Source organism: Etheostoma spectabile, chromosome 4 (genome assembly GCF_008692095.1).
Source record: "Etheostoma spectabile isolate EspeVRDwgs_2016 chromosome 4, UIUC_Espe_1.0, whole genome shotgun sequence".
NCBI lineage: Eukaryota > Metazoa > Chordata > Actinopteri > Perciformes > Percidae > Etheostoma > Etheostoma spectabile.
The window spans coordinates 27341567-27365352 of record NC_045736.1 but is presented as its reverse complement, the minus strand read 5'-3'; the positions used below and the strand labels follow the sequence as shown (position 1 = coordinate 27365352).

Here is a 23786-nt window from a genome sequence, read left to right as displayed (position 1 = left end):
TTTCCACCCCCCTCTGTGCAGTGACAATCTTATCTCATCTAATATGATGGATCAGTAAATAAATAATAACAGTAAAGTAAATAATAAAAAAGTACTTGTAGCCTATTTAATTTAACTAGTATTATAATTGTAGTACAACTATCATTATCAGTGGTGGAAATATGTAAATTTACTTAAATACTGTACTCATGTACTGTTGTACAACTATGAGGTACACGTGAGAATTTCAATGTTCTGCTTCTTACTTCTACTTCACTATATATCAGAGGAAACTTTTGTACTTGTTACTTCATTACATGTATCTGACAGCCGGCCTTACTAGTTACTTTTATCTTGCTTTTTAAGATTTTACAAAACAAATCATATAATCAATTTGAAAATTATGACTACTGTGCTACAGATTACACTCTCCAACAGTGTATAAAGTAGTCAGAATGTGCTCCATCTCCTCCAGCTGTAACATTAAAATGTTGCTACTACATTGTAAGGCATCAGTAATAATACTCCAAGACTATGAAATATAAAATAACTCCATTCAACCCAACAAGTGATTTTACTTGTTAATACTTTTGTATTTATACTTAAGTGAAATCTTGAATGAATTTGACTTGTAATACTATTTTTTTATAGTTACTTTTATGATATGAGATCAGAGATGAGTACATCTTTCCACCATTATGCCATGACTAATAAGTAAACACCCCAATTACAGCCAAGCAAGACACGTAATCTGTTTTATCACCAGCCATATATTTATTTATATCTAATAATTCAAGAATTGTGCCTCAGCCCTAAATCTGCAGCTTATATTGACTTTGTACAACAACCATTAGTTAAGGCATGATTTAGTGGAGACAGATGTGACAACGTTGGATTCCTTAAAGCGAAGCAGGATCCCATGAAGTACAGTGAACCTTGATGATTAGACACAAGCAGATACAATTCAATACGTTTCTTGATTAATATACATAATATGGTAAGCTAGAGAACATTCTAATGGTAACTGGAAGATCAAGTGACGGAAATTTTGATCAACACAGAAAAATGAGTATGTAGTTTACATACTCATGAACATATTTCTCTAAGGAGCGCCTTTTGCATTAAGAAATGTGCATAGATTTTAAATTACGATTGGTTGAGTTATTAACACAACAGGAATGTTGTTATCCCATATTTTGACAGTATACGTTTTAACAAGTGATCACATTCTACTGCAGGTCCTCAGAAAAGTCCAGTTTTTTAAAATTCCAATTTTATTCATGACTTTGAAGAACAGAGGCAGAAAGGATTTTTAAAACAAAGACAGCATCTTCCATATTCTGAGAGGCATTTATAGGTCTGTTAAAGTTAAAACAACAGCATACAAACACCACAGTGCATGTTGTTATTGTGTCTTCGATGATGCTGATGCCGCTTTCATCTGTTGTTACTCAAATTGAACTACTAAAAACTCTAGCCAGATAAAATACATCTTTAAGTTACCTTCATTACACATCTGAGAATAAGATCAGAAGAACCTGGAAGCAAAAAATAAAAATAAAAATAAAAATAAAAAAATAAAAAGCATAGCTCTGAAAATCATTTGTGAACACTGAACTGACTACTGCATCATCCGCAGCGGTTGTTAGCACCAGGCCGTCCATGTTTAAGGTGATGCTTTGTGTTTCAGGAGTTGGAGCCGGCAGCGAGGGCTCAGTATGTGAGAGGACTCAGGATGAAGAGGCGGTCCTCCTCCTTCCTGATCCACTTCAGCAGTTTGTTGACAGCAGAGACGGCCAAGGCCTTGGTCCCCAGCGGACTGAAGCAGAGGTAGAGCTCGAAGCCACTTGTTACCTGCAGGAAAGGAGGTAGAGTAAGACGAGGGGTGGGATTAGGCCGTCTACATGAGTATTACAGGATTTTACGATTGCTCTGGCTTAGCTTGATATGTAAAGCTCTTTATGCAAAAAAGCCAAACTCTCTTGCTAAATTCTTCCTTTTAAAAACAAAATGCTGTCCTTACATACAAAGTTCAAACACCTAACTCACATGCTACTTCCTCTGAATACAGCCCCCTCATATGTTCTGTATAGTATTGCAACATAATAGCTCATCATCACTCATCAAAACACACCTCTTCAGATTTGCCTTACACTGACAATAGTCTTACATATTATCTACTGTTAGTTACTGGTTTTATTGTTGCAATTGCTTTTAATATGCTTGTTTAATGTGTTGGTATTATTGCTGCATCTGTTTTTAATGTGCTAAATTTAAAGCATATTTGACTACCAAGTAAAGCACTATATAGATAAAATGCATTATTATTTTTGTTATAATTATAGCTAATAACTTCACCACTCCTGTCATACTTTTCAAACATATGGCAGTGGTGGAAAGGAAGAAAGTAGGAAAACGCAATGCAAGAAGGAAAATCTGATGTATTAAGTGGTGTTACAGAAGTGCTAATTATAATTTATTTGCATACAGCATTATCGTATTACTGTGGCTTGTATTGTGGTTTAGACTTGTATTTCAGTGATTGAAATATTTAATGTTGTGAAACACATTAAGAGGAAAAACTGTTGAAAATTGAGCCAGAGGTGTTGCAACTTATGGAAAAAGGCAGTACAAGCATCTCATCTCACAATGCCAGGCTTACCCATGCCAGCAGGTTTTCAGTTTCACTACAGCGGTAGAAGGAGCGGAGAGGTCTGGTTGGATGATGCAAGCTGCTGTGGAGGTCCTGGTACAGTCCCATCAACCTTTCCTGCTCTTTATCAGACTGGTACACTTCAGGGAACTCTGGACTGAAGGAAAAGACAGAAGAGAATCTTGTCAGGGGGATGCCAGGAATTAAAGAAAAGAAATTGACTTATTTGTGAAGCTGACATGTTACGTAAATTCACTAATATACAACTTTGAAACGGTTTTATCAGATGTCCTGCCTACCTGGTGTACAGCCCTGAGCTCTTTGATTTGTACAGGAAGTGCCTGAGCTCCGGTATGCCGACCTGCGCCACAGAATAGCTGGGACATTTAAGAGCTTCTTTCAGGGCCTGGTAGGCACTGCGCTTGCTCAGCCTCTCCAGGAACCGTTGCTTGCAGTCGGACATGTTAAAAAAGTCCTCTCGATCAGTTGAGACCAGGATGAGACAGAGCTCGGACGCAGGCTCCAGATAGGAAATGTGAGCGTGGAAAAATCCTGCAGTGTTGAACTTTGGCAGACAGATCGGCGTCCAGCCTTCACCCTCTCGAAAGGACGAGGAGGAGCCGACAAGGTTGAAGACCAGGTGCAAGTCTATGTGGTGCAAGAACTGGTCCTTTTTCCTCACCAGAGTAACCAGGCGGTCCCCAGCCAGCAGGATGGAGAACACCAGGCTCTTGGATTTGGCGGCCTGCAGGCTCGATGAGACCATGTCCCTGGCGGAGCTGGCCAGAGGCAGGCATGTGACGGCGCTGAGCAGCAGGCCGGGGTCTCGGTCCAGCCGATGCAGCAGGTTGTCAGTGAGGTACTCGGAGCCGGCCAGCAGGCGGCGCAGGTCGTAGTTCTGCTTGTGCTGGAAGATGTGGTTGAGCTGGGTGAGGGTAAGCAGGCTGACGATCTGGTAGTAGATGTACTGCAGCTCCCGAAGCAGCTCCTTGTCTGACTGACAGGTTCGAGAGACACCCACCAGGACCAGAGGACTCTTGCTGAGGAAAACCACTTTACAGCCATCTGACACACAAAATGTAGACAGAGTGGACATGGATTCAACATCATTCATAAAATGCACTTTTGATTGATTTTCTTTTAACTTATCAACCATATCCTACATCTAAAGAGTATTCTGACCTGCATGGATGGAACGGATGATGTTCTTCTCGGCCTCAACGAAGGATACAAGGGCCATCATAACCCCCGTGGTGCTGGACAGAGCCTCCTCCGTGCCGTAGCGGGTGTAGATTGGCTTCCCAGCCTCGCTCAGCACAAACACGTGTTTTCTGTGGCTCCTCCATGCCTCACCAGTCACGTCTTCCTCCTTAGTCCTACTCTCTGATGTAACGTCGTTGTTGTGTTGTTCCTCTATAGTTTTCTCTCCCACCAGCACCTTGAGCTCTTCTGCACACTCTCCTGGTTCGTCCAGTTCGGCCTCCCTCCGAACCTCTTCCTCAGCCTCAGCAGTCAGATCCTCGAAAGACTGTGCATGAACAAACATAGCACTCTTCTGACCGGCACCTGTGTTAATGTAGGGATAAATGATTGTCAAATGTTTGTCAGTTTAAGGTATGGATGGGTAAGGAATACATTTTTAAAAAGCCTATAAAACAATAAAGCCCTGTTGGAGGCTGTTTCATCTAGCCCCATTAAGCACAGTCTAATCCACTGAGTGGGAGACCAGTGGATAGAAAAAGAAGAATCACAGAAGCGGCTGTGCGCACTTTATCAGGGGCTCCATGTCAAATCCAATTTATTTTAGAAGTATATCACATTCCCCTCAAACAGCCGACAAAGTGGCATGCAGATTACAAAAGACAGTTTAATTATATGTTAGATGTGCATTCTCATGCTCACTCATTCACATGCACGCACACACACATGATGCCATAGAGGGAATAACAAAAGTTTTAATTGTGTATCAACGACACTGCATGAGAGTTATAACTTAGAATTCAAGACAGTAGAACTCTGCTTATCCATGGATTGACGCATGACCAGCCCAACTGAAAGCTGTTTCTTTGTATAAGGGACAGTGGTGTACTGTAAATGCTATACTTGTGTACTGTACACATTGTTGATGTTTTGGAATATAATTCCATGGGGGGTGTACCAGGAGATGGAATAATTCAATTCATTCATCCACTTATTCAATGCAAATATGTTCAGACAGACCAACATTTTTTGAAATAAGCATGAGGGAGCAAATGGTAGTACAGATGCCATTGACTGTGGCCAATTTCTGGCCAGTTACTGTTGCTACAACTGAAGGCATTACCTGTTACAGTGTACAGTGCCTGCAAGTGGGAGCTAACACACAACACTATTTCAGTATATTTGAGCTTTCCAATCCCCTCATGGTTTGGATAATCAAGATGTATGTGAAACTTAAATTACACTGAAGGTCAGTGTGACTGTCTACAATCTGCAAAAAAAAGTGCTGAAAATGGAGAAGACTCACCTGGTTCAGTTCCCTCCACCAGACCTGGTGTGGGGCTGTCCGCCCTCTCTGTGCGAAGGTGGTCCACGGGAGCCAGAGTACCATCCTCCCATGACACAGTCCCCTTGTGTACTTCTCCATCCATCACTGCTACTTAGGGCAGGGATGCACACCTGACTGACAGACAGACAGACAGACAGCTGGAGCGCTATGGGACCAAAGGTCAACAACTAACTCCACAGTGCTGTTAACATAGGTCTGGCAATGCAAGACAACTAACTTTGTGAATTAGACTATGATTAAATATCAAGCTGGTTAGAGCTGGGAATATATCGATATTGTATCGCTGTTGTGATATGACACTATATATCCTCTTATGTTTTAGGTATAGTAATATCGTAAAACGTAAAGTGTTGTCTCTTACTGGTTTTAAAGGCTGCATTACAGTATGGTTGTGTCATTTTATGAACTTACCAGACTGTTGTAACTGTTCTATTATTTGCCTTTACCCACTTACTCATTATCCCAATTACTGATGATTATTTATATATAAAAAATCTCACTGTGTACATATTTTGTGAAAGCACCAATAGTCAACACTTCACTATCGTTGCGGTATCGATATCGAGGTATGATTTTCTCCATATTGAAAGCCTACTACTATTATTATTATTATTATTTTTATTATTAACCTATTGCTTGACTTACCCCGGAGGGAATTAATGAATAAAGTATGTGTGTGTGTGTCTGGTTATCCAATATGACCACCAGTATGCGAGTCATTTCATGTTATGGTCTGACTTAACCCCTTTTTACTTTCTGATAAACGTCAGCTTCACTCTTGTTGTTAATGTTAAACTGGAAGACAGAATAATATATTACCTCCTTTTAACATTTCCTCTTCGTGTTTACACTCATCCAGTTTCAGAGAGATGTCTGATCTGCTGCTGAAGATCTTCAAAGGCTAAGTTACTTTGAGAGCTAACTTAGCATCTACGGCTAGCTGCGTCTGAGTTCACCGCTTTCAATCTGACAAAGAGCTCTCATGACTATTTAAATTATTTTCAAATGATTACCTTTCATTTCTCGGGCTGTCTGCATTTGATCGTTGTGCTCCTTCTTGTCACTGCAACTAGCTAGCTAGCGAACAAGCAGGGTCAAGACTGAAGTAACGTTACTTCTTCTAATGCTAGTCAACATGCCCTGCTAGGTTGCGGAAGTAGGAATTGTGGGATATGGAGTTCTCTTCCAGAGAATTGCTCAGGAGCAGTAAACCGAACGATTTCATTCAAATAAAACAAAAGTTGATTTTGAATTTTGAGAATCACTCAGACTCGCTCCATGAAGCCTATTACACTAAGCGATATGTGCTGTTATGTAGCTAAGCTAGTTCCTTATTTGATCTTCATGTTGCATTCACGGCACCTAGTACACTAAAGAACTGCTTGCTAGTTCTCGAATCGAGATTATGGATAACCAGGAACATCAGTTGTCATTGGTCTGAAAAAACTCTATGAATACGAAAAATGGTTCCTTGGTTTAAAAAACAGAAATGTGAATGACAGTGCGTGTACATATGTGAGATAAAGGGATGTAACGAGCGATTAATTTGTTGGGCCATAACATATTTTAGCCTCTATGATCATTAGTTTTAAAATAAGCTCAGTTTTTACTTGTGATTGGAATGTATTTTTTAAACAACAAAAATGTGGTCAAATTACTAAATTGACATTTAAGGAAAAATGTATCTAAGTATACGAACAACACCTGAATGCAGCGTACGGGGCGGGACTTGGCGTTTGAACGTACAGCGGGGAAACGGAACAGTCAATTGTGTTTTTGTTAGCAAAGTTCTGTCTGATAGAGCCAGTTTAACTCCACTAAAATGTCATATTCCACACAATATTAGTGATGCTTGATTTCATTACGAAGGACTGCGCAATAACTTAACATCCTTGTTTTGTAAGTATGGCAACTGTTGATAAGGCAGCCAACGTTAAAAAAAGCTAACGCTATCTAACGTTAGCGTCGCAAAATGTTGACGAGTGCAGGGCCAGTAACGTGTCAGCTATCAGCTAACATTAATGTTAACTTTAGATAGCGAACGTTACTCTTAGATAGCTAGCATTAACTCGTTGCAGCTTGAGCCAAACGCACACAAGAACACGGTTATGCTTAGGGAGAGCAGAACACTGTACGTCAATTAACAATGTTTGCTATTCTATTCATAACAGGGACATCCGTGTGACAGCAAGATGCCTATCCGAGCATACTGCACAATTTGCTCCGATTTCTTCGATCACTCCAGAGATGTTGCTGCCATCTACTGCGGACACACTTTCCACTATGAATGGTAACTTGATATAGAAATGTAAATTTTCAGCACTCACATTTCTGACACGTTATACATGACTAATTGTTCCCCTCTCTCATCAGCCTGCTACAGTGGTTTCAGACAGCCCCGACAAAAACCTGTCCACAATGTAGAAAACAGGTACAGTACTTAAATGGCAACTATTATATAGCATTATATTTCAGGATAATACTTGCATTTTGTGTTTGTAATAGAACATGTTTATGGGCTTTAATGAAAAAAAAAAAAAACTTTTGTTTTTCTAATACTGCCCATGGCTGCTGCTGCATCTGTATTCACCCTCTGTATTAGCGCCTGTCTCTTTAATCCCTCCTCCCGAAAAAGCTCAGTGCTCTGATAGGCCAGCGTGCTTCCTGGAAAATTCGGGACCTTGGTCCGAAAACCAGTCAGTAGGCTCGTTCGAGATGAGCCAGGTCTGCGCAGAATCGATCACCGGCGATCGGCGACCGTTGCATGCCGGTTAGATTTGTGTCCGACTTGATCCCGACTGCTCTGAAGTCATGCACACGTGGGCAACGGAAATCTCACGAGAGCAAGGCGGCCGCAGTTCTGAGACGCAGGCGGCGCAGTTGCTTTTCACCGACGCAAGGCCAGGCGGACCCAGGCGGACCAGAGCATGCTGGGAAACGCCGGCTTCTCAGCTGATTAAACACCTGATTGGTTTACAACATGATGACGTTTATATAAATTTTTATTGTTTTTGAATCGGAGCGATTTTAATTGCTATTTGTCTGATTTAAAGACTTATTTGTCCAGAACACATGTTGTGTGACTGATAGTTAAGTTTGAAGTCAAAGAGATAAATCCGTTCAGATCACGGATCATTCCAGTTGTTGTTCATTAAAATCAGCAACAGGTCGCATGTAGAGCACTTGCCAGCTACTTGTCATAACTAAAACAACTGGAGACTGTGTACAGCTGATATGTGGGTCTGATTATATTTATTAAATCGGAATCGACCACAGTGTTTTCATCACTTCCTGTCCAGCCTGAAGGAGCTGGAATCGGCTGGAAACTGTCGACTTTAACGCAGCTTTTGTCACCGCACCACGCATTAGCCCCCCCTGACTCTCGTCCACTTTACAGGCGAGGCGCAGTTCATCTCGAACGAGCCTATTATCTGGTGTTAGGGTTCTCTGTCTCTCTATCTCTCTCGACCTAACTGCAGTTAGACGTGCAGTAAGGTCGAACTACCCCACCATGTCTTAAAAAAAGACAATACTCCAGTCCTGTCTACTTAGAGCAGATGACCAATCATAGAAGGCCAGCTTAGAGTTGCGTTACACTTAGCAGAGAGTAGAGATGTACCGATACCAGTATCGCCACCGATACTGCCTAAAACGCTTGTATTGGTATCAGGAAGTACTGGAGTTTATGCACAGATCCAATACCACTCAGTAAAGCTCTAAAGAAAATCTACATTAAAGTAGTTTATTTATGTTCCTTTCCTGTTATAACTGACTGTCAAACAGGATGATAAAAGAAGGTCCTGTGGCATTCATTTTTTGTATTTGTTCATGTTTCACAAAGAGTTTAACCTTAGCCAGAACAACAACAAAGATAGAAATCATGTCCCATCCATACAGGGATAGTAGTATATGGTTGTTAAAACAAAAAAATATATGACACACTGGTATTGGATCAGTACTCGGTATCGACCGATACGCAAGTTGAGGTACCAGAATCAGTATCGGGAAGCAAAAAATGGTATCAGACCATCCCTAGCCGAGAGTAGAAAAAACTGTTGAAAGCGGAGTGTTCAGAATCGTTGGAAATCTGTTTTAACGTTTTAACTCACAGGGATTTGTCTAAAATACATTTACCACATTATTTTTGCTACGTTTAACATGAAAGTCCAACATTATGACATTGTAGATATGACAGGAAACATGGAGCAACATAATACTTCCAAACACCACCAAACAGAAGAAAAACATCAACATAAATACTGTTGTGCTCTGTGTGTAGGTCAGCACCAGACACATTATCAGCAAGCTGTTCTTTGACATCGGTGGAGAGGAGGAGAGCACAGCAGACCCTGAGTGCTTGCAGGTACCAAACTTATATCAGAAACAAGATATCAGTGTTGACAAATGCTACAGATATTTATTCTTGTCATTACATCATCTGGATTTGATTTTCTTTTTATATTTGTGTTTTTCCATTTCTTAGAATGAGCTTGATCGAATGAAGGCACTTTTAAGCTCTAAAGGTAAGAAACCTAACATTGTTGTGAGGTTGCTTGGTAATAGTCGACTGCATTAGTTCACCATCCATCTGATCACTATGTAGAGCGAGACTGGCGAGATAAACAGAAGGTGGTGGAGAGTTTGAAGGACACTGTGGACAAGCAGAGGAGAGACCTGGACAGTGTACGGAAAGAGATTGTGGAGAAGGAGATGCTCTGTTCTGCCCTCAGAGTAAGCAGACTGACTCCATAATTTAAACCCATTTTTGTGTACTGACTCATCGATTATTATCTCTGCAATGCCTTTTTGTTTATTTGTATAATTGTTTATGACAGAAACAGATGACATACCTGGAGACGCAACAGAATGAAACTCAGGCTGCCAAGGAGGAAGCCCGGAGACTCAGGACCAAAATGAAAACCTTTGAAAGGTATCTGCAGTCACATTAGTCATTTGAATATACAAACAAGCAGATAATTAATTGTTCATTTCCCTCAGCTAGTACAGTCACATAAGTCTAAACAAAGGAAGCATTTACATTTACTTCACAACAATGATAATATGCCATCAGAATTATTGATACTTACTCTAGTATGATCGTATTATATCCGCGAGCTCTGCAAAGTACTGTGTTTCTGTGTTGTCTTATTTTTATTTATTTTTTTATTGAAAAAGAAAGTCATGCTGTGCACTAATACTGCTGGTGTGGCCCCAGCCTGGACATGTTGTTGCAGGGCCAGAGAGCAGAGGTGGAGTCCATGATCACAGATATGGGTGTCAGCCAGGCGGCAGTGGAGCAACTCTCAATCTACTGCATCTCACTCAAAAAGTGAGGAGCCCAAGAGCTGGTGATCAGTGTGTCATTTTCACACTACTTTGTTTAGAGCTTCAGTCCTCATGAATGCAACTTCCCCCTCGTCACTCACTATGCATGTATAACCTTCCTTACTTTCTTAGAGAGTATGATAATCTTAAAGGAAGCCTGAAGTCTTCGAATGACATGTGTGAGAAGCTGAAGAGAGAAGTGCTCACCTCAAACAACAAGGTAACTTTATGTTACTAACTCCCCACACTCCAAGGAATCAATTCTCGAATGTGGAATCTCTGAAGCAAAATGTTTTTTTGTGTCAATTTAGTTACACAAAGCCACAATGGAGGTGAATCAGACCAAAGAGGACATGAAGTCCCTGCAGAACGATCTGGCCAACGCTGACAAAGAGATCTCTGTAAGGAAAATGCACCAAATATGCAATTACTTTCAATATCAGAGAAAGCCATGGTTGTGATTCCTGCATGGATGTCTGTCCACAGAGTCTGAAGAGGAAAGTGGAGTTCCTTCAGAGGACTCTGAGCACCCCGACCCGGACAAACGAAGCCCTCAGTCGGCTCGTCTTTGAAAGGTGTGTCACTCAGCCACTGGACTGAAATCTACCCTTGCTTCGATTTGACATAAACCATGTGTGATTTACCGATGAGGTTTCTGTGCCCATCTTTCAGCCCTGCCCCTATTGACCTGAAGCAGCCTCGCCTCCACCCGCCTGCAGATAGCAAGGACATTGACCTCAACATGACTTACGACGTCCCTACGCCAGAGGACGTGGCCAAGAAGCCAACGCGGTTCCAATCCAAGAAGATGCGGCTCGATCCGGCAGCGTAGGTTTAATGTAGCTCATTGTTGGAATGTGGGTGCTAATCGGTTCTGAGTTTGGTTGTGGTAGCTGCTGCTGTCTGATAGGGCGGTGCAAATAATCGATTTTTAATCATGATTACAATTTCTGCTCCCGACAATCCCAAAAACACAGTAATCGAGAAAAACAATTATTTTGCACATTACGTTTTGCAAGTCAACTCTTATTTGGTCCTGTGTTCTGAATGGAGGAAAAAAAGCTCATAAGGGAAAAGTATTAGGAAAAGGGAAATTTCACAGCTCAAGCTGTTTTCACTGTTGATTTGTTTAACTGTTTCACTGTTTTTTGTTAGTTTTTTTCCAATTATTACATCTTTCCAAAATTCAATGAGTAATCGTGTAAAATAATCGTGATTTCAATATTGACCAAAAATAATCGTTATTATGATTCTTTCCATAATCGAGCAGCCCTACTTACTGAGCTGCTTGTTCCTAATATTGTGTTTTAAAATCTGGTACTGAGAACTAAATAGAAGTGCATTGTTAATGTTGTGTGAAATGTTTTATTTTTCAGGTTGTCCAAACACAGCGAGAAAAGTTCATCTCTGAGCAAGGTACCTTTCTAAATGTCACTCAATAAGGTCAATTTTTAAATGAGTCGCACATGTCTCAAAACATGATTTCTTACCTCAGGCTAGAGATGAGGATGGATCCATGGATCCTTTTTTGAGGAACTCCCTCCTCTTCCGAAAAAAGACTTTCGGTAGCATGTTGGACCCTCAGAGGAAGCCCGGAGCTGTACGTACAACACAACCTTCTCCTGCACTTCAGGTTAAATGTGTTAATGTGTCATTTGTTCTTTTTAAGGGGTTGATAAAAGAAAAATATTTTATGTTTCAGGTGAAAACTGGTTATGATGGTTTAGGAGGACGTACTAAATTCATCCAACCTGTATCCTTTTTTTTCCTATGTGACTTGGTGTTCAAACTATTCATCTGTGTTGAGGCTTTCCTCTACTGGATTGCTAGCCCAAAGCTGCACTAAATTTATATTTTATGTGAGATCTCTTTTATATTATTATATTAAACCTGCTGTACACAATCTGCCCAGCACAAAAAAGCAAACTAGCTAGTGAATGCAGTGGAGAATTTTGCTGCTAAAGAGCTGGATATTTTTCTCAGAAGTTGGAGATCAAACAAGATTTATTGGATTTTAAGTCAGTCATTTTAACTAATGTTAATGTTGCTAACACATTTTCCTTAATAAAGTAATAATATGTCAATGTTGTGATCAAACTACTGATCCCATTTGGTGAAAATAATGCAGCTTTAATGAAAAAATGTATTTGGATTGTATTCGTTTTAGACATTTTTAGTTGTCAGAGAATAGTTGTGGGAAGAAAAAAAAAAAAAAAAGTCAGCAATTATTCATATCCGAACAGTTAGGGAAAACTCTGAGTACGTGAAGAAGGTTCAGAGACTTTGATGACTTACACAGAAGCATTTAATGAATGCAATTGGCGCCGTAAACACAAATGCTTACCTAAATCCTGAACCTGCGTGCGTGTGTGTGTGTTCTAATGTCAGGGACCAGGCCAGATCCTTTTGCAATCAAACAGCTGCTCAGTCTCCCTCAGCTTGGATGACCCAGAGTTAACCTACAGCCTGCTCTTCAAAGGTTGTGATAAAGTGTTTCCAAATTGAACTTAGGCTTTAACATGTGACTTGAATGTGACCTAGGGTACTACTAGTTTCAATTTAGCACAATTCTACCACAAGAACATGATTAGGAGAGAAAAAAAGCAGTCCATATGTAAACTGCATCATTCCTTAACCAAGCACTCCACTCCAGTCTCCTTTATCAGAGATTCGCCCCCTGATGAAAGCTAAAAGGAAAAAAGTAACCAGGCCTCAACCCAAGATTGCAACTTGCCTGACTCTGGACGGCTTCCTCGAGTGAATGTGGAGCTCTTCTTCCCTGGATGCGGAGACTAAGGTCAGAACGCTGTGTGAGGTAGCATGTTTGTGCTGCACTGGCACGCAGAACCAGCCTGGCAGCGGTTCTGCCACTTAGCACCAAACAGGACTCTGAATTAACTTTACATAGAAGCAGTAACCGACCTCCCACTTAACAACGGATGCTGAGTTTTGGTGACATCAGCAAACCTGCTGTACATTTTTTTTTTTTTACTCTGACTTGTGGAAACTGTGTCTTGACCAGCCTTTTGTGTTGGAGCCCATTGTTGTTGCCATGTGTGTGTCTATGTGTGAGACAAACTGACTTATTTGCGGATCATTCAAATGTCAGTGCTCTGTATTATGTCATTGATAATCACTAACGCATCTGTTTGCTATACCCGAAAAATAGTCATTGTTGTGATTATGATGTTATTTTTCACACTTATTTAAAAGCTGTCTTGTGAAACACCTACATATGTGGATATATTTTAGGTATTTTTTTAGCTGTACTGGTCCTGCCAAATGTAAACCATCTCAAATAATAAACAATATTTTTTTTTATTAAGGTTTGTGTGGGGTCTACAAGCCATTCCCTCTTGACTGTTATTTTATTCTGAACATTTCACTTCTCCTGCAGAGGGCAGTAGAGTGTTTTCTCACATAAGGGGCATGAATCTCAGCCTTCATGCACTGTGAGGGGAAAAAAAAAAAATGTACTGCTCATAGTAAATGCTTAATCCATTGCAATAAAAAAAGGCTGCGCCAGTACAGTAGGAAATCCTCACGAAAAATGTTATTTAAAACACCATCGGTAAAACCTGAGTTGTACATTATGATCAAGTAACAAAAAGTACACTGCAAATCATATCCTGGCAAATGCGGGCCTGTTGATACTTTCGGAGTTGCTCATTAAATGAATTATTTGTGCAGAAAGAGTACTTGTAGTGATGGAGAATGTTGAATGACACACAATCCATCAATTGCAACTGATGACGTGAAGCTTTCTGATAAGGTTCCCATGCATGAACAAAACAGTAGCTTGTCATGTTGCCTTACAGACTGGCCTATAAGGAGATCGCTCTATATTTTGACAAACAATATGGGGAAATACCAAACATTGTTTTCCACTGTGGAGCAGTAAAAGTACCAGGTAAAACATAAATGTCCTGCCCATTATCACTTATATCCTGTTTGCACCCATGGACTTACGGTTTCCACAATGAAAACCAGCCTTTATAGTGATAATTGCATATGTAACTTAATTTAAGTAAAATGCTTTGTATTAGTGATTGAATTATTTTACTATGGTTGATTATAATAAAGTGTGTCATTATACTGTACATGCCCAAGGGACTTTATCAGAAATAGTAACAGAACATGGTGGTGTGTCCTAAAAGCTTGTTCCTTCCAGTGCAATCAGAAGAAAACATCACAACACCCCGTACAAACAATATTTCAAATTATTCATGTACACGTAAAACACGATTCATGCAGTGCTTTTGGAGCAGTAAACAACGCTTCGTTGACCCCAAGGGATACCACATACCGTATACGTACTGTACCTCTTCCTGTAGGGCAAAGGTCGGCAATTTTAACTTTTTTTCCTACACAGCATTTCCCAGGGAAAGACCTAGAACTAACAATACATCCTCGTCAAGTTGAGATGTATATGTGGATGTTACAAAAGAAGAAAAAAAAAGCTTAAGCCAGTCCATTTCAGGATGGCTCAGTGTTTAGGTGTACTAAAATGCTGTGTACTAAAGTGTGAGCATTTCTGTTTCCTTTTGTGTTTCTTCTTCCAGTTTCAGAAGATCTGAGTTATTTAAATTAGTGTAAAAAGAAACAACATCCGGGAATGTTTTTGCTGGTTTTTCAATCCAAAGTAAGGGGGAAGAAAAAGACAATCCTGCCAAAGCTAAAGTAAATGCTGATTTAAAAAAAAAAAAAAAAGATTATCAGCGTTCTCGGTGAGTGCTTGTGACGATGAAAACATGGACCCAGTTTTATTTGTTTCACTGTGATCGGTCTGGCACGATCTTGGACTCTCCATTTGACTTCTGGGACAGGTGCGTGGACACGGTGGCTGCCCGCACCACGGCTTTGAAGCTGCGCTTTCTCTTCTGGACGTTCTGCTCCGGGTGGAAGATGATGACGTAGACCTTGGGGATATAGAGCATGCCCAGGGATACGGTGGCGCTCAGGCTCATGGACACTGTCAGAGTGGTGGTCTGGATGAACATCTGCAACAGAGCCAACGGAAGGTCAGAGTGATCCCTACTAAGGCTGAGTGATTAATCGTTTTCAAATCAAAATCGAGATTTTGATGTTCCTCTGTTCTCTTGTGACAATAAAACAAATTATATTATTTTAGTGAGAATTCATAACTACAAATACTGATGTTAGGGAAAGCTGTTTGTTTTGTTACGTAGTTCTGGATTTATTCATTTTTATAAGCCCTATATATATATATATATATATAGTCAGCCGATATATCAAATCCGAATATCGGATTCTGGAATAACCAAATATTTGTATTGGAATAGGCCTTAAAAATCCGTCATTGGTACTGATTTGATTAAATTAAGACAATGTCAGCAGTACTGACGGCAAAATAGGTTAGAGACTATTTCGATCTCATAACATGGTTGACCGTTTTTATTTAATTTTTTAAAATATTCATTATAAATGATTGTTATGAATAAATATTTTTTTATCCGATTTTTTAGGGCGGGAAATGCCTAATATTGGCCCTCCAATATATCGATCGGGCTTTAATCAGTAGCCTATATATTTATGTTTATCCAATTTTCAGAGTTTGAATCTGTTGGCGATATGTCCCGAGATAACCCTCCCTGTGGTGATATCCAGACTAATTAATGAACCAATGAAACAATTTTGTAAACATTATTTTAAGTTACAAAAGTTCTTTAAAAGGAAAAAAAAAACGTATTTCTAGCATCTGTGTTCTCTTCCTTGCATAAGAATATAGAGCCGTTTTAATGTGTTCTCATGTTATAATACTAACTTTAGCTAAACTTTTTTTTCTTTTTTTGAAACGCCAATCGAATCATAATCGCAATATCTGGCAGAAGAAAATAGTTCAGCCTATCACCTAATCGCCTACACACACACACCTCTACGGTCACAGCTACTCAACAAATTACCGATTCATATCTGCTTTATCCGTCCGTCTGTGTGCATTTAATATTTGAGGATATCATCTTGCACACGTTCAAGAAAATACACTTATGTTGTCTTATAGGTTGTCACAATGCAGTCTTTACCATTGTCATCTCAAAGCACAGCAGGCAGTGTTTTCCCCCTGATAAATGATGTACAGTATAATCTGGTATAGCTAGTCAGGAAATGAGGCTCTATTTATGGGCTGACCATGTCTACTCCTCGCTGCTCTACCTCTTATTGCGAATCCAACAGTAATAATGAGAAGTGGCTTCTCCTGCCTCCTATAAATTATGAACTCATTATTCGTGCAAAATGTACAAGTCATGAATAAATCAAGCCATATGTTCCATAAATAAGATATATTTGTGCCATAAATAAGTCATAAATTGTACTATCCTTAGCAGTAGAAAACATCCTGGTATCTCACAAGCTGATGTCCATACAGTATAGTTTCTTTTATCATCTCTGTCGTGCTTTTCATCAGTTTCTGTGACCTCTCCATTTGTTAAAGGAGCTGTGGTGATTGCATTCATGTGCTTGGCCTGAGGCGAGCAGAGAGACCTGCTCAGGAACAGTTAATGGATGTTTCATATGTAAATACAGACATCAAGCCGGTAAATCATCTCCTACACATAGTTGTCTTACACACTATTTCCATAAGCCAGAGAAAAGTGAGTGTCTATATTTAACTATTTTTTAAGTGATTTATTGAATCAGATGGCTGAATTGGTCTATGAGGGGTCCCTACCGTCCCTCAGCTCATCTGACCTTCTTTCCCTCCTGTCCTATTCTTAATTCACTTCATTTCCATAAGGAGGAGGTTTAAAGACTTTAAAGCACCTCAGGCTTTAATTCTTTCAGCCTGACTGCTTCATAATACCGCTCTCTATTAGTCAAAGCGTATCTCTGTTTTTCAAATATTCCTCCAAAAGCCTCATACTTTGTGACGGCAGAAATAGCCCACAAGCTATATTAAACTCTCAGTACAGTGGAGGAAGGATGTGCTGTGAGTACAGCGGGAAGCAAATAGGATGTGACAGGCAACAAACTCAGATTTCACTTTGAACATCTGTGGGATTAATTTACTCTCTTACTATTAGTGTGTGTTATTGTGTATTGCATAAAAATAATAATATTTTGGGATTTGCCTGATTATTTAAAATCCACAGAAAAGTGCTTCAGAGAAAACTGAATTTCCCCAAGAGGGATTAATAAGTATTTCTTTTTCTTAAAGGTCCCATGACATGGTTTTCTTTGGATGCTTTTATATAGACCTTAGTGGTCCCCTAATACCATGTCTGAAGTCTCTTTCCCAAAATTCAATCTTGGTGCAGAATTACAGCCACTAGAGCCAGTCCCACAATGAGCTTTCCTTAGTATGTGCCATTTCTTTTACTTGGGTAGCATTGTATTTTTTTAAGTAAAGGTAGCAATATCACTATAAAAACAATTACAATAAACATCTTGATTTTTTTGCAAAATATGTACAAAGTACCCAACATAAAAATATTTATTAGTGAGAGCGTTAAGACATGATATATTATGTTATATTGTGGGATAGTTAGTACTGATGCAATAATGTGTAAGCAACATTTAATGGTTCATCATATTTTAGAAGTTGATAATGTTTTGTATTCAATCTAAGTAACTAGTCATTTCCTTGTGAAATGTAGTGGAGTAGAAGTAAAGTACAAGCGGTTGATGATGCCTATAAAAATGTTGGATTTCCCACCTTCTCCGTAGACTGCGCGGTGCCAAAGAAGATAGGTACAAAGGCCAGCCAGATGATGCAGGTCGTGTACATGGTGAAGCCGATGGGTTTGGCCTCGTTGAACGTCTCAGGAACTCCTCTGCTCTTGACAGCGTACACAGTGCAGGTGATCATCAGTACGATACTGTAGCTCAGACACAAGATAAGGGACAGGTCGGACATGTCACACTTAAGGACTCCTCGGGCAAACTCTGGGTTTGGGGGCTTCTGCTCCTCGTAGTCGATGATGGTGTGAGGGGGCATCACACCAAACCAGATGAACACTCCGAGTAACTGCAGAGAAAGGAGTGTTAGTCAAGACTGCTACAAAGAACCGAGGTGATGTGTCCGTCAAAGAAGCATCAACATACATACCTGCACTGAGATGAGTATAAAGGTGATAATAAGCTGAGAGGTGGGACTGATGAATTTTGGGGGTGTGACTGACTTCTTCCCCTGCTCAAAGATGCGGTAGATGCGGTTGGTCTTGGTGAGCATGGCAGAGTAGCTGATGCTCATGCCGAGGCCCAGCAGCAGCCTGCGGAAGGCGCACACGGCCACACTGGGCTCGGCTATCATGAGGAAGGTGATGAGGTAGATGAGGAAGATGCCCGTCAGCAACACGTAACTGAGCTCTCTGCCAGAAGCCCGAACAATGGGCGTGTCGTTGAAGCGGATGAAGGTGACGATGACTCCGGTGGTGGCCAGGATGCCCAGGATGGCCAGGAAGACGGGGATGATAGCCCAGGGAGAGCTCCACTCCAGCTTGACGATGGGCGTGATCCGGCAGCCTGTGCGGTTCTTGAAGGGCCTCATGTCGAAGGGGCACATGTCACAGGAGAACTCATCCAGCAGGTATTGGTAGCCATCGCAGAGCTCGCAGTGCCAGCAGCAGGGAACACCCTTCACCATCTTTTTCCTCTCTCCAGGCTCACAGGGGAAACTGCAGACCGAATCAGGGATATTACGCCCACCACCTGACCACTGCATCTCCTCCGGCTAGGGTGAAGGTACAAACAAACAAACAAACATCTTACTACTTCAAATATGCTGCTGCCATTAAATTAGAAAGACACTGTCGGGTTAAGTCCAATTTTAGCGACAAATATGTCGTCCCCGACTAATTTTAGAATTGGGCCAAATTTGATTCGGTGTACATTGGTTGTCTTTTTGTGTGTAGTTTGAGTATGGTTAAGAGAACGCCTGATATATTGATCTAATGATCAGGCTTCCGGATGATGAATTGGATATCTGATCAGAAATTGACAGCTGTCAAAAGATCCGTTATTAACCGTTGCGTCCTTGTTTTAAATTGTCTGGTGTAGTGTTGTACATGTTGTGGCAGATAATGTGGTCTTGAGACTGCTGTGATATAAAACTGCACTAGAACTGAACTTTACTTTACATTTAGAATTACACAAAGCATGGCTTGCTTTCTCTCTTTTAGTCATTGAAATTTCAAACAAGATGTAGTCTTGTTTGAAATTTCAAAACCACAATCTAAGAAAAGGAACCACAATGTAAGAAAAGAAGGGAAATGACATGATGAATTCTTTTTAAATAGTTTGACATTTTAGGAAAATGTGCTTTCTTGCTGAGAGTTAGCTGAGGAGATTAGTACCATTGTCACGTCTGTATGCTAACTATGTAGCTAGAGCCAGAAGCTAGTTAGCTTTATCTTAGCATAAAGACTGAAAACAAGGAAACCGCTAGCCCGACTCTTGCAAATTCCAGGAAGTTACTGCACCTGGTCAGGTAACAGTCTGGCACGTAACCCTCCGTAAAACCACAACGTGGCATTTTAACACTGTTTCTTCAAATGTTTCTTCTCCTGCCAATCGGGAGGTTAGTAGTTCAATCCCTGTGCCCTGCAGTCCTGTGTCGAAGTGTCCTTGGGCAAGACACTGAACCCCGAGTTGACCCCGACGCCGCGCATCGGAGTGTAGATGTGTGTGAATGTTTATCGGATGAGCAGGTGGCACCTTGTATGGCAGCCTCAGCCACAGTGTGTGAATGGTGAATGGTTCTTGTACTGTGTAAAAGCGCTTTGACTAGTCATTAAGAATATAAGAATATATAAGAATAGTCCATTTACATTTACGGATTTAAACAAACAAGATGTTAGTTAGAGGGCATTTGAGGTGCTGGTGCTGTTTTCCCTAGTTTCCCATCTTCATGCTAAGCTTACTGGCAGCTGGCTCTAACTACTTGATTAGCATAGACATGAGAGTGGTATCAGTCTTCTCAAAATGACAAACTTTTAGAAGAAGTTGAAGTAGTACCTCAAATGGAACAAAATCAAATATTTACATTGAGACGAAGGTGGTTGGTCCACTGGCCGATAACCTTGTAGCCGGGGTTGCTGACATTAGATAGTTGGTACTGGAAAATGTCGTAACGACCAGGAGCGTCTCCATTCTCGTTGAACATAACTCCAGTTCCTGCGCTGCCTGTTTGATGGAAACAGTTTTAATGGCCTGTGCGTTTTCAAAAAAAAAAGGTCAAGCGTCAAAGGTGAGGAGGAATTCAAGCTCTCTACGCTGGAAATATGCACCCCCATCTCTAGTGGCGGAGAAAACACCCACACGCTGTTGAATACAGCTTCTCTTGGTTTTCTTCAGTCTTGTGCAATCATGTGAAAGCTGAGTGCAGGATGCTCTTTAGTTAAGGCTCTCCTCCACACGTACAGTCTTTCAGTGCACTCTGCTCTGTTGCCCTAACGTGATTGAATGTTCCTCTTAGGTCCCTGCAGGCGTTCCATCAGAAAATCTTTCATACAAGCCAAGTTCATCCAGCAAGATGAGATCAGTAAATAGGATGCTTTCATAGAACACTTTTTTTTGTTTATTTCCCAAACTGTGACTTTTTTATGAAAGACGTTGATGAAAAGCGGGAGCTTTGTGTATAGGGAAGAGCGAGGAGGCAGCCCTACGGAGGTAGGGACGTGCTTTAAAGAAATGTTCTGTGTTCTGTAGCTAGGTACATTAGCAGAAACATCTCAAGGCTTCCGACTTCAGGCTGACCTCCCGTCTACTGTTTTCTTTTTTTTTAAATGTGCTTCATTTAAAAACCTCTGCAGTGTCAGGGAGCAGCAGTGGAAAAGCAACATTTTTACCAGCATAAATCTCAAATGTCACTTAGGGTTTCTCGTCCCGTTTGATGAAGGAAGTAAAACTTCCTTGAATCCAAATCACCAATTGCATGAGAAAGGAGGAAAAAAAACAGATTGAAAGTCAAAAGCTCACCATTGAAGTTGACAGAGTGAATGTATTGGAGCAACATCTGTCCTTCCACAGGGTCCATCTTCTCGCAGACACCCATGTAGCCAGGACATAGGTCCAGGTGCATGCTGTGTAAGGCATGGGCCATGGCGTACACAGCATCAATCACAAACTGCACTTTGCCTTCCTGTTCATACTGAGAGTCTTGACTGATTCTTTCCTCACCTGACAGGTGACAAAAGCGTTAAAAAATGAAAAGTCAAAACTCAAAAACACAGAACTAAGATCAATTTCAAATGTCATTTTCAAGGATTTCCTTTACATTCAAATGTAGCATTCTTACCTGTACATTTCCTTCTACCAAGTTCATACTTTATGCCAGGGCGTGTAAGTTTGCATTTGAAATCGTCCTCCCAGAATTCTGCAAACCAGATGTTTCTTCTGTTGTTTTCGAGAGATCTTGAAGTGAAGTACTGGTCGAACCCTGAATCATTTCACAAACCAGACCCCATTTCAAGAAAATGTCATGCATGCTTTGAAACCACTGCACTCTGATTGTTATCAGTATACCAATAATCCTATTATGCTAAAACCAGCAAACACATACATTTCTTTTCACAATGGTTGTGACTCCTTTTATTTAATGACATGAGTGAAAATATCACTAGCAGATTATCAAAACATCACTAATTCCCTTTATGTGTTGCATTAGCATTTGACTAATCCATTAGTGTCAAATGTTGCAGGGTATTGTGGATATTCCTATTTCATCCTTTGTTTAGAGTTAGATGTAATATTTTTGATTTAATAAATTTGCCCTACCATCAATAGAGGCTCTTTTGGGCAGGATGGTGACAGCGCCCTCAGCCACATCCTCTTGGTCTTCAATGGGGGAGTTTTTGGCTCCCCAACTGTCGGAGCCAACAAACAGAAAGTGGCCTGTCAGGTTGGCCTTTTTGGCACTCTGCAACACCCGTCTGAAAGAGAACAGATTGTACTTCATCACACACTTTCCACTTTAATTCTCTGCTGGGGACCAAGTGGGATTATGAGACCGAATTCTTGACAAATAAATATAAAACACTTCTTCATCTGGCTGATTTCCTTTCTCTAATATGACGGGCAGTAGGGTTGTGCAATTAATTTAAATTATAATCACTTACGAGTACGATTTTGGCTCGTAATTATCACAAAAACAGAGTAATCGAGAAAAACTATAAATTTGCTACTATTTTTGCGTATTCCGATTTGAAGATTAACTCTTATGGTGTTATGAATGGAAAAAAGAAAGTTCAACCAGGAAAAGTATTAATCGGAATTAAACAGTTTTAGGTGTATTCACTGTTGATTTGTTAAACCGTGTCTGTTTTTTAAGTTCTATAATTGCAACATATTTCCAAAAGACAATGAGTAACTTTGTTAAATAATTGTAATTTCAATATTGACCAAAATAATCGTTTTTTCCATAATCAAGCAGGCCTAACGTGCAGCAGAGCTTGACTCACTTGATGTCATCCTCATTTGCAAAGATGATGACCCCACGAGCATTAGAGGTCTCCATCAGCCTCCTGATGATCTTCTCAAACTCCCCTGGTCTGGGCTCTCTGGGAATCTTTATGGACTGTGCAATACACAGCCCACCTGTGTCAGATATATTGGAAATGCATTGGCTTTGCTGTACACCCCAATTTTCTCCTTTCACTGCACAGTTTAATAAGTATATAATACTTATAATTAATACCATAACTGAAACATTAATAAGTGAATTATAGATAACTAAAAGGACAATACAGAATATAGTGACATTACTTAGATATTCATGTTTCTCTTCTCATCAGCCAAATTAGCAAATGAGAGCATGCTTTTAAGCTTAATTAAGATAGTTGACATGGTAAACATTATATCTGCTTAGCATCAGCCTTGACATTGTGAGCATGTAGGCCTGTTAATGTTAGCATTTAGCTCAAAGCACCACTTTGCCTCAGTACAGCCTCTCAGAGCAAACATGGCTGTAGACTGTTAGTTTCTAGATGAATAGCTTCAGACCTAAGCTTAATAATTCTGTAAACCTGGTATAGTAAATTATTACATTGACTAACACAGATAATACTACAATACTAAGAGTCTTCAGTCACACCACCAGCTTTGAGACTTGGTAACATCAGTGTGAAGACTTTGTAATGTCAGCAGGCTATGCTAACAAAGACAATGCTAACATGCTGATGTTTAGCAGGTAGGCCATCATGTTGACCATGTTCACCGACTTAGTTTAGCTTGTTAGCTTGATAACATTTAGTGCTATTTAGCACTGTCTGGATCAAGGGAAGTGGATTTCCAAGATAAAGCCTGACATCCAGTGGCTCACAT

General features: G+C 40.3%; 3 protein-coding genes across 6 annotated transcripts in view; 1 reads left to right on the top strand and 2 right to left on the bottom strand.

Moving 5' to 3' along the window:
* Positions 1 to 733: 733 nt before the first annotated feature.
* On the bottom strand, positions 734 to 6488 carry mon1a (MON1 secretory trafficking family member A). Of its 4 annotated transcripts, none has more exons than XM_032512632.1 (6): positions 6000 to 6488; positions 5139 to 5294; positions 3815 to 4198; positions 2932 to 3697; positions 2642 to 2789; positions 734 to 1833 (listed from the first exon to the last, which is right to left on the bottom strand). In XM_032512632.1, the coding sequence occupies exons 2-6, from the start codon at positions 5260 to 5262 to the stop codon at positions 1693 to 1695; spliced, it is 1563 nt and encodes a 520-aa protein (XP_032368523.1). In that variant the 5' UTR covers positions 5263 to 5294; positions 6000 to 6488; the 3' UTR covers positions 734 to 1692. The 4 variants fall into 4 exon arrangements, with proteins under 4 accessions (XP_032368523.1, XP_032368524.1, XP_032368522.1 ...); XM_032512633.1 differs by having other exon boundaries at positions 5139 to 5290; positions 6194 to 6488; XM_032512631.1 differs by having other exon boundaries at positions 6194 to 6487.
* A 382-nt stretch (positions 6489 to 6870) lies between these two features.
* Positions 6871 to 13826, top strand: traip (TRAF-interacting protein). The gene is made up of 16 exons (XM_032512637.1): positions 6871 to 7079; positions 7352 to 7470; positions 7554 to 7611; positions 9460 to 9543; positions 9664 to 9703; positions 9784 to 9911; positions 10016 to 10110; positions 10396 to 10509; positions 10638 to 10725; positions 10817 to 10906; positions 10992 to 11080; positions 11178 to 11333; positions 11882 to 11921; positions 12001 to 12105; positions 12208 to 12258; positions 13159 to 13826. Exons 2-16 carry the CDS (start codon positions 7373 to 7375, stop codon positions 13264 to 13266), a joined length of 1344 nt encoding a protein of 447 aa, XP_032368528.1. The 5' UTR covers positions 6871 to 7079; positions 7352 to 7372; the 3' UTR covers positions 13267 to 13826.
* A 1391-nt stretch (positions 13827 to 15217) lies between these two features.
* The window catches only part of grm6b (glutamate receptor, metabotropic 6b), an 18057-nt gene continuing 9488 nt past the window's right edge, over positions 15218 to 23786 (bottom strand). Inside the window, exons 4-11 of the mRNA XM_032512618.1 lie at positions 22925 to 23060; positions 22242 to 22396; positions 21763 to 21903; positions 21444 to 21644; positions 20509 to 20648; positions 18574 to 19197; positions 18181 to 18492; positions 15218 to 15505 (exon numbers count right to left, since the gene is read on the bottom strand). Of these exons, the coding sequence (XP_032368509.1) occupies positions 15278 to 15505; positions 18181 to 18492; positions 18574 to 19197; positions 20509 to 20648; positions 21444 to 21644; positions 21763 to 21903; positions 22242 to 22396; positions 22925 to 23060 (1937 nt within the window). The 3' untranslated portion in view covers positions 15218 to 15277. The remainder of the gene's footprint in view (positions 15506 to 18180; positions 18493 to 18573; positions 19198 to 20508; positions 20649 to 21443; positions 21645 to 21762; positions 21904 to 22241; positions 22397 to 22924; positions 23061 to 23786) is intronic.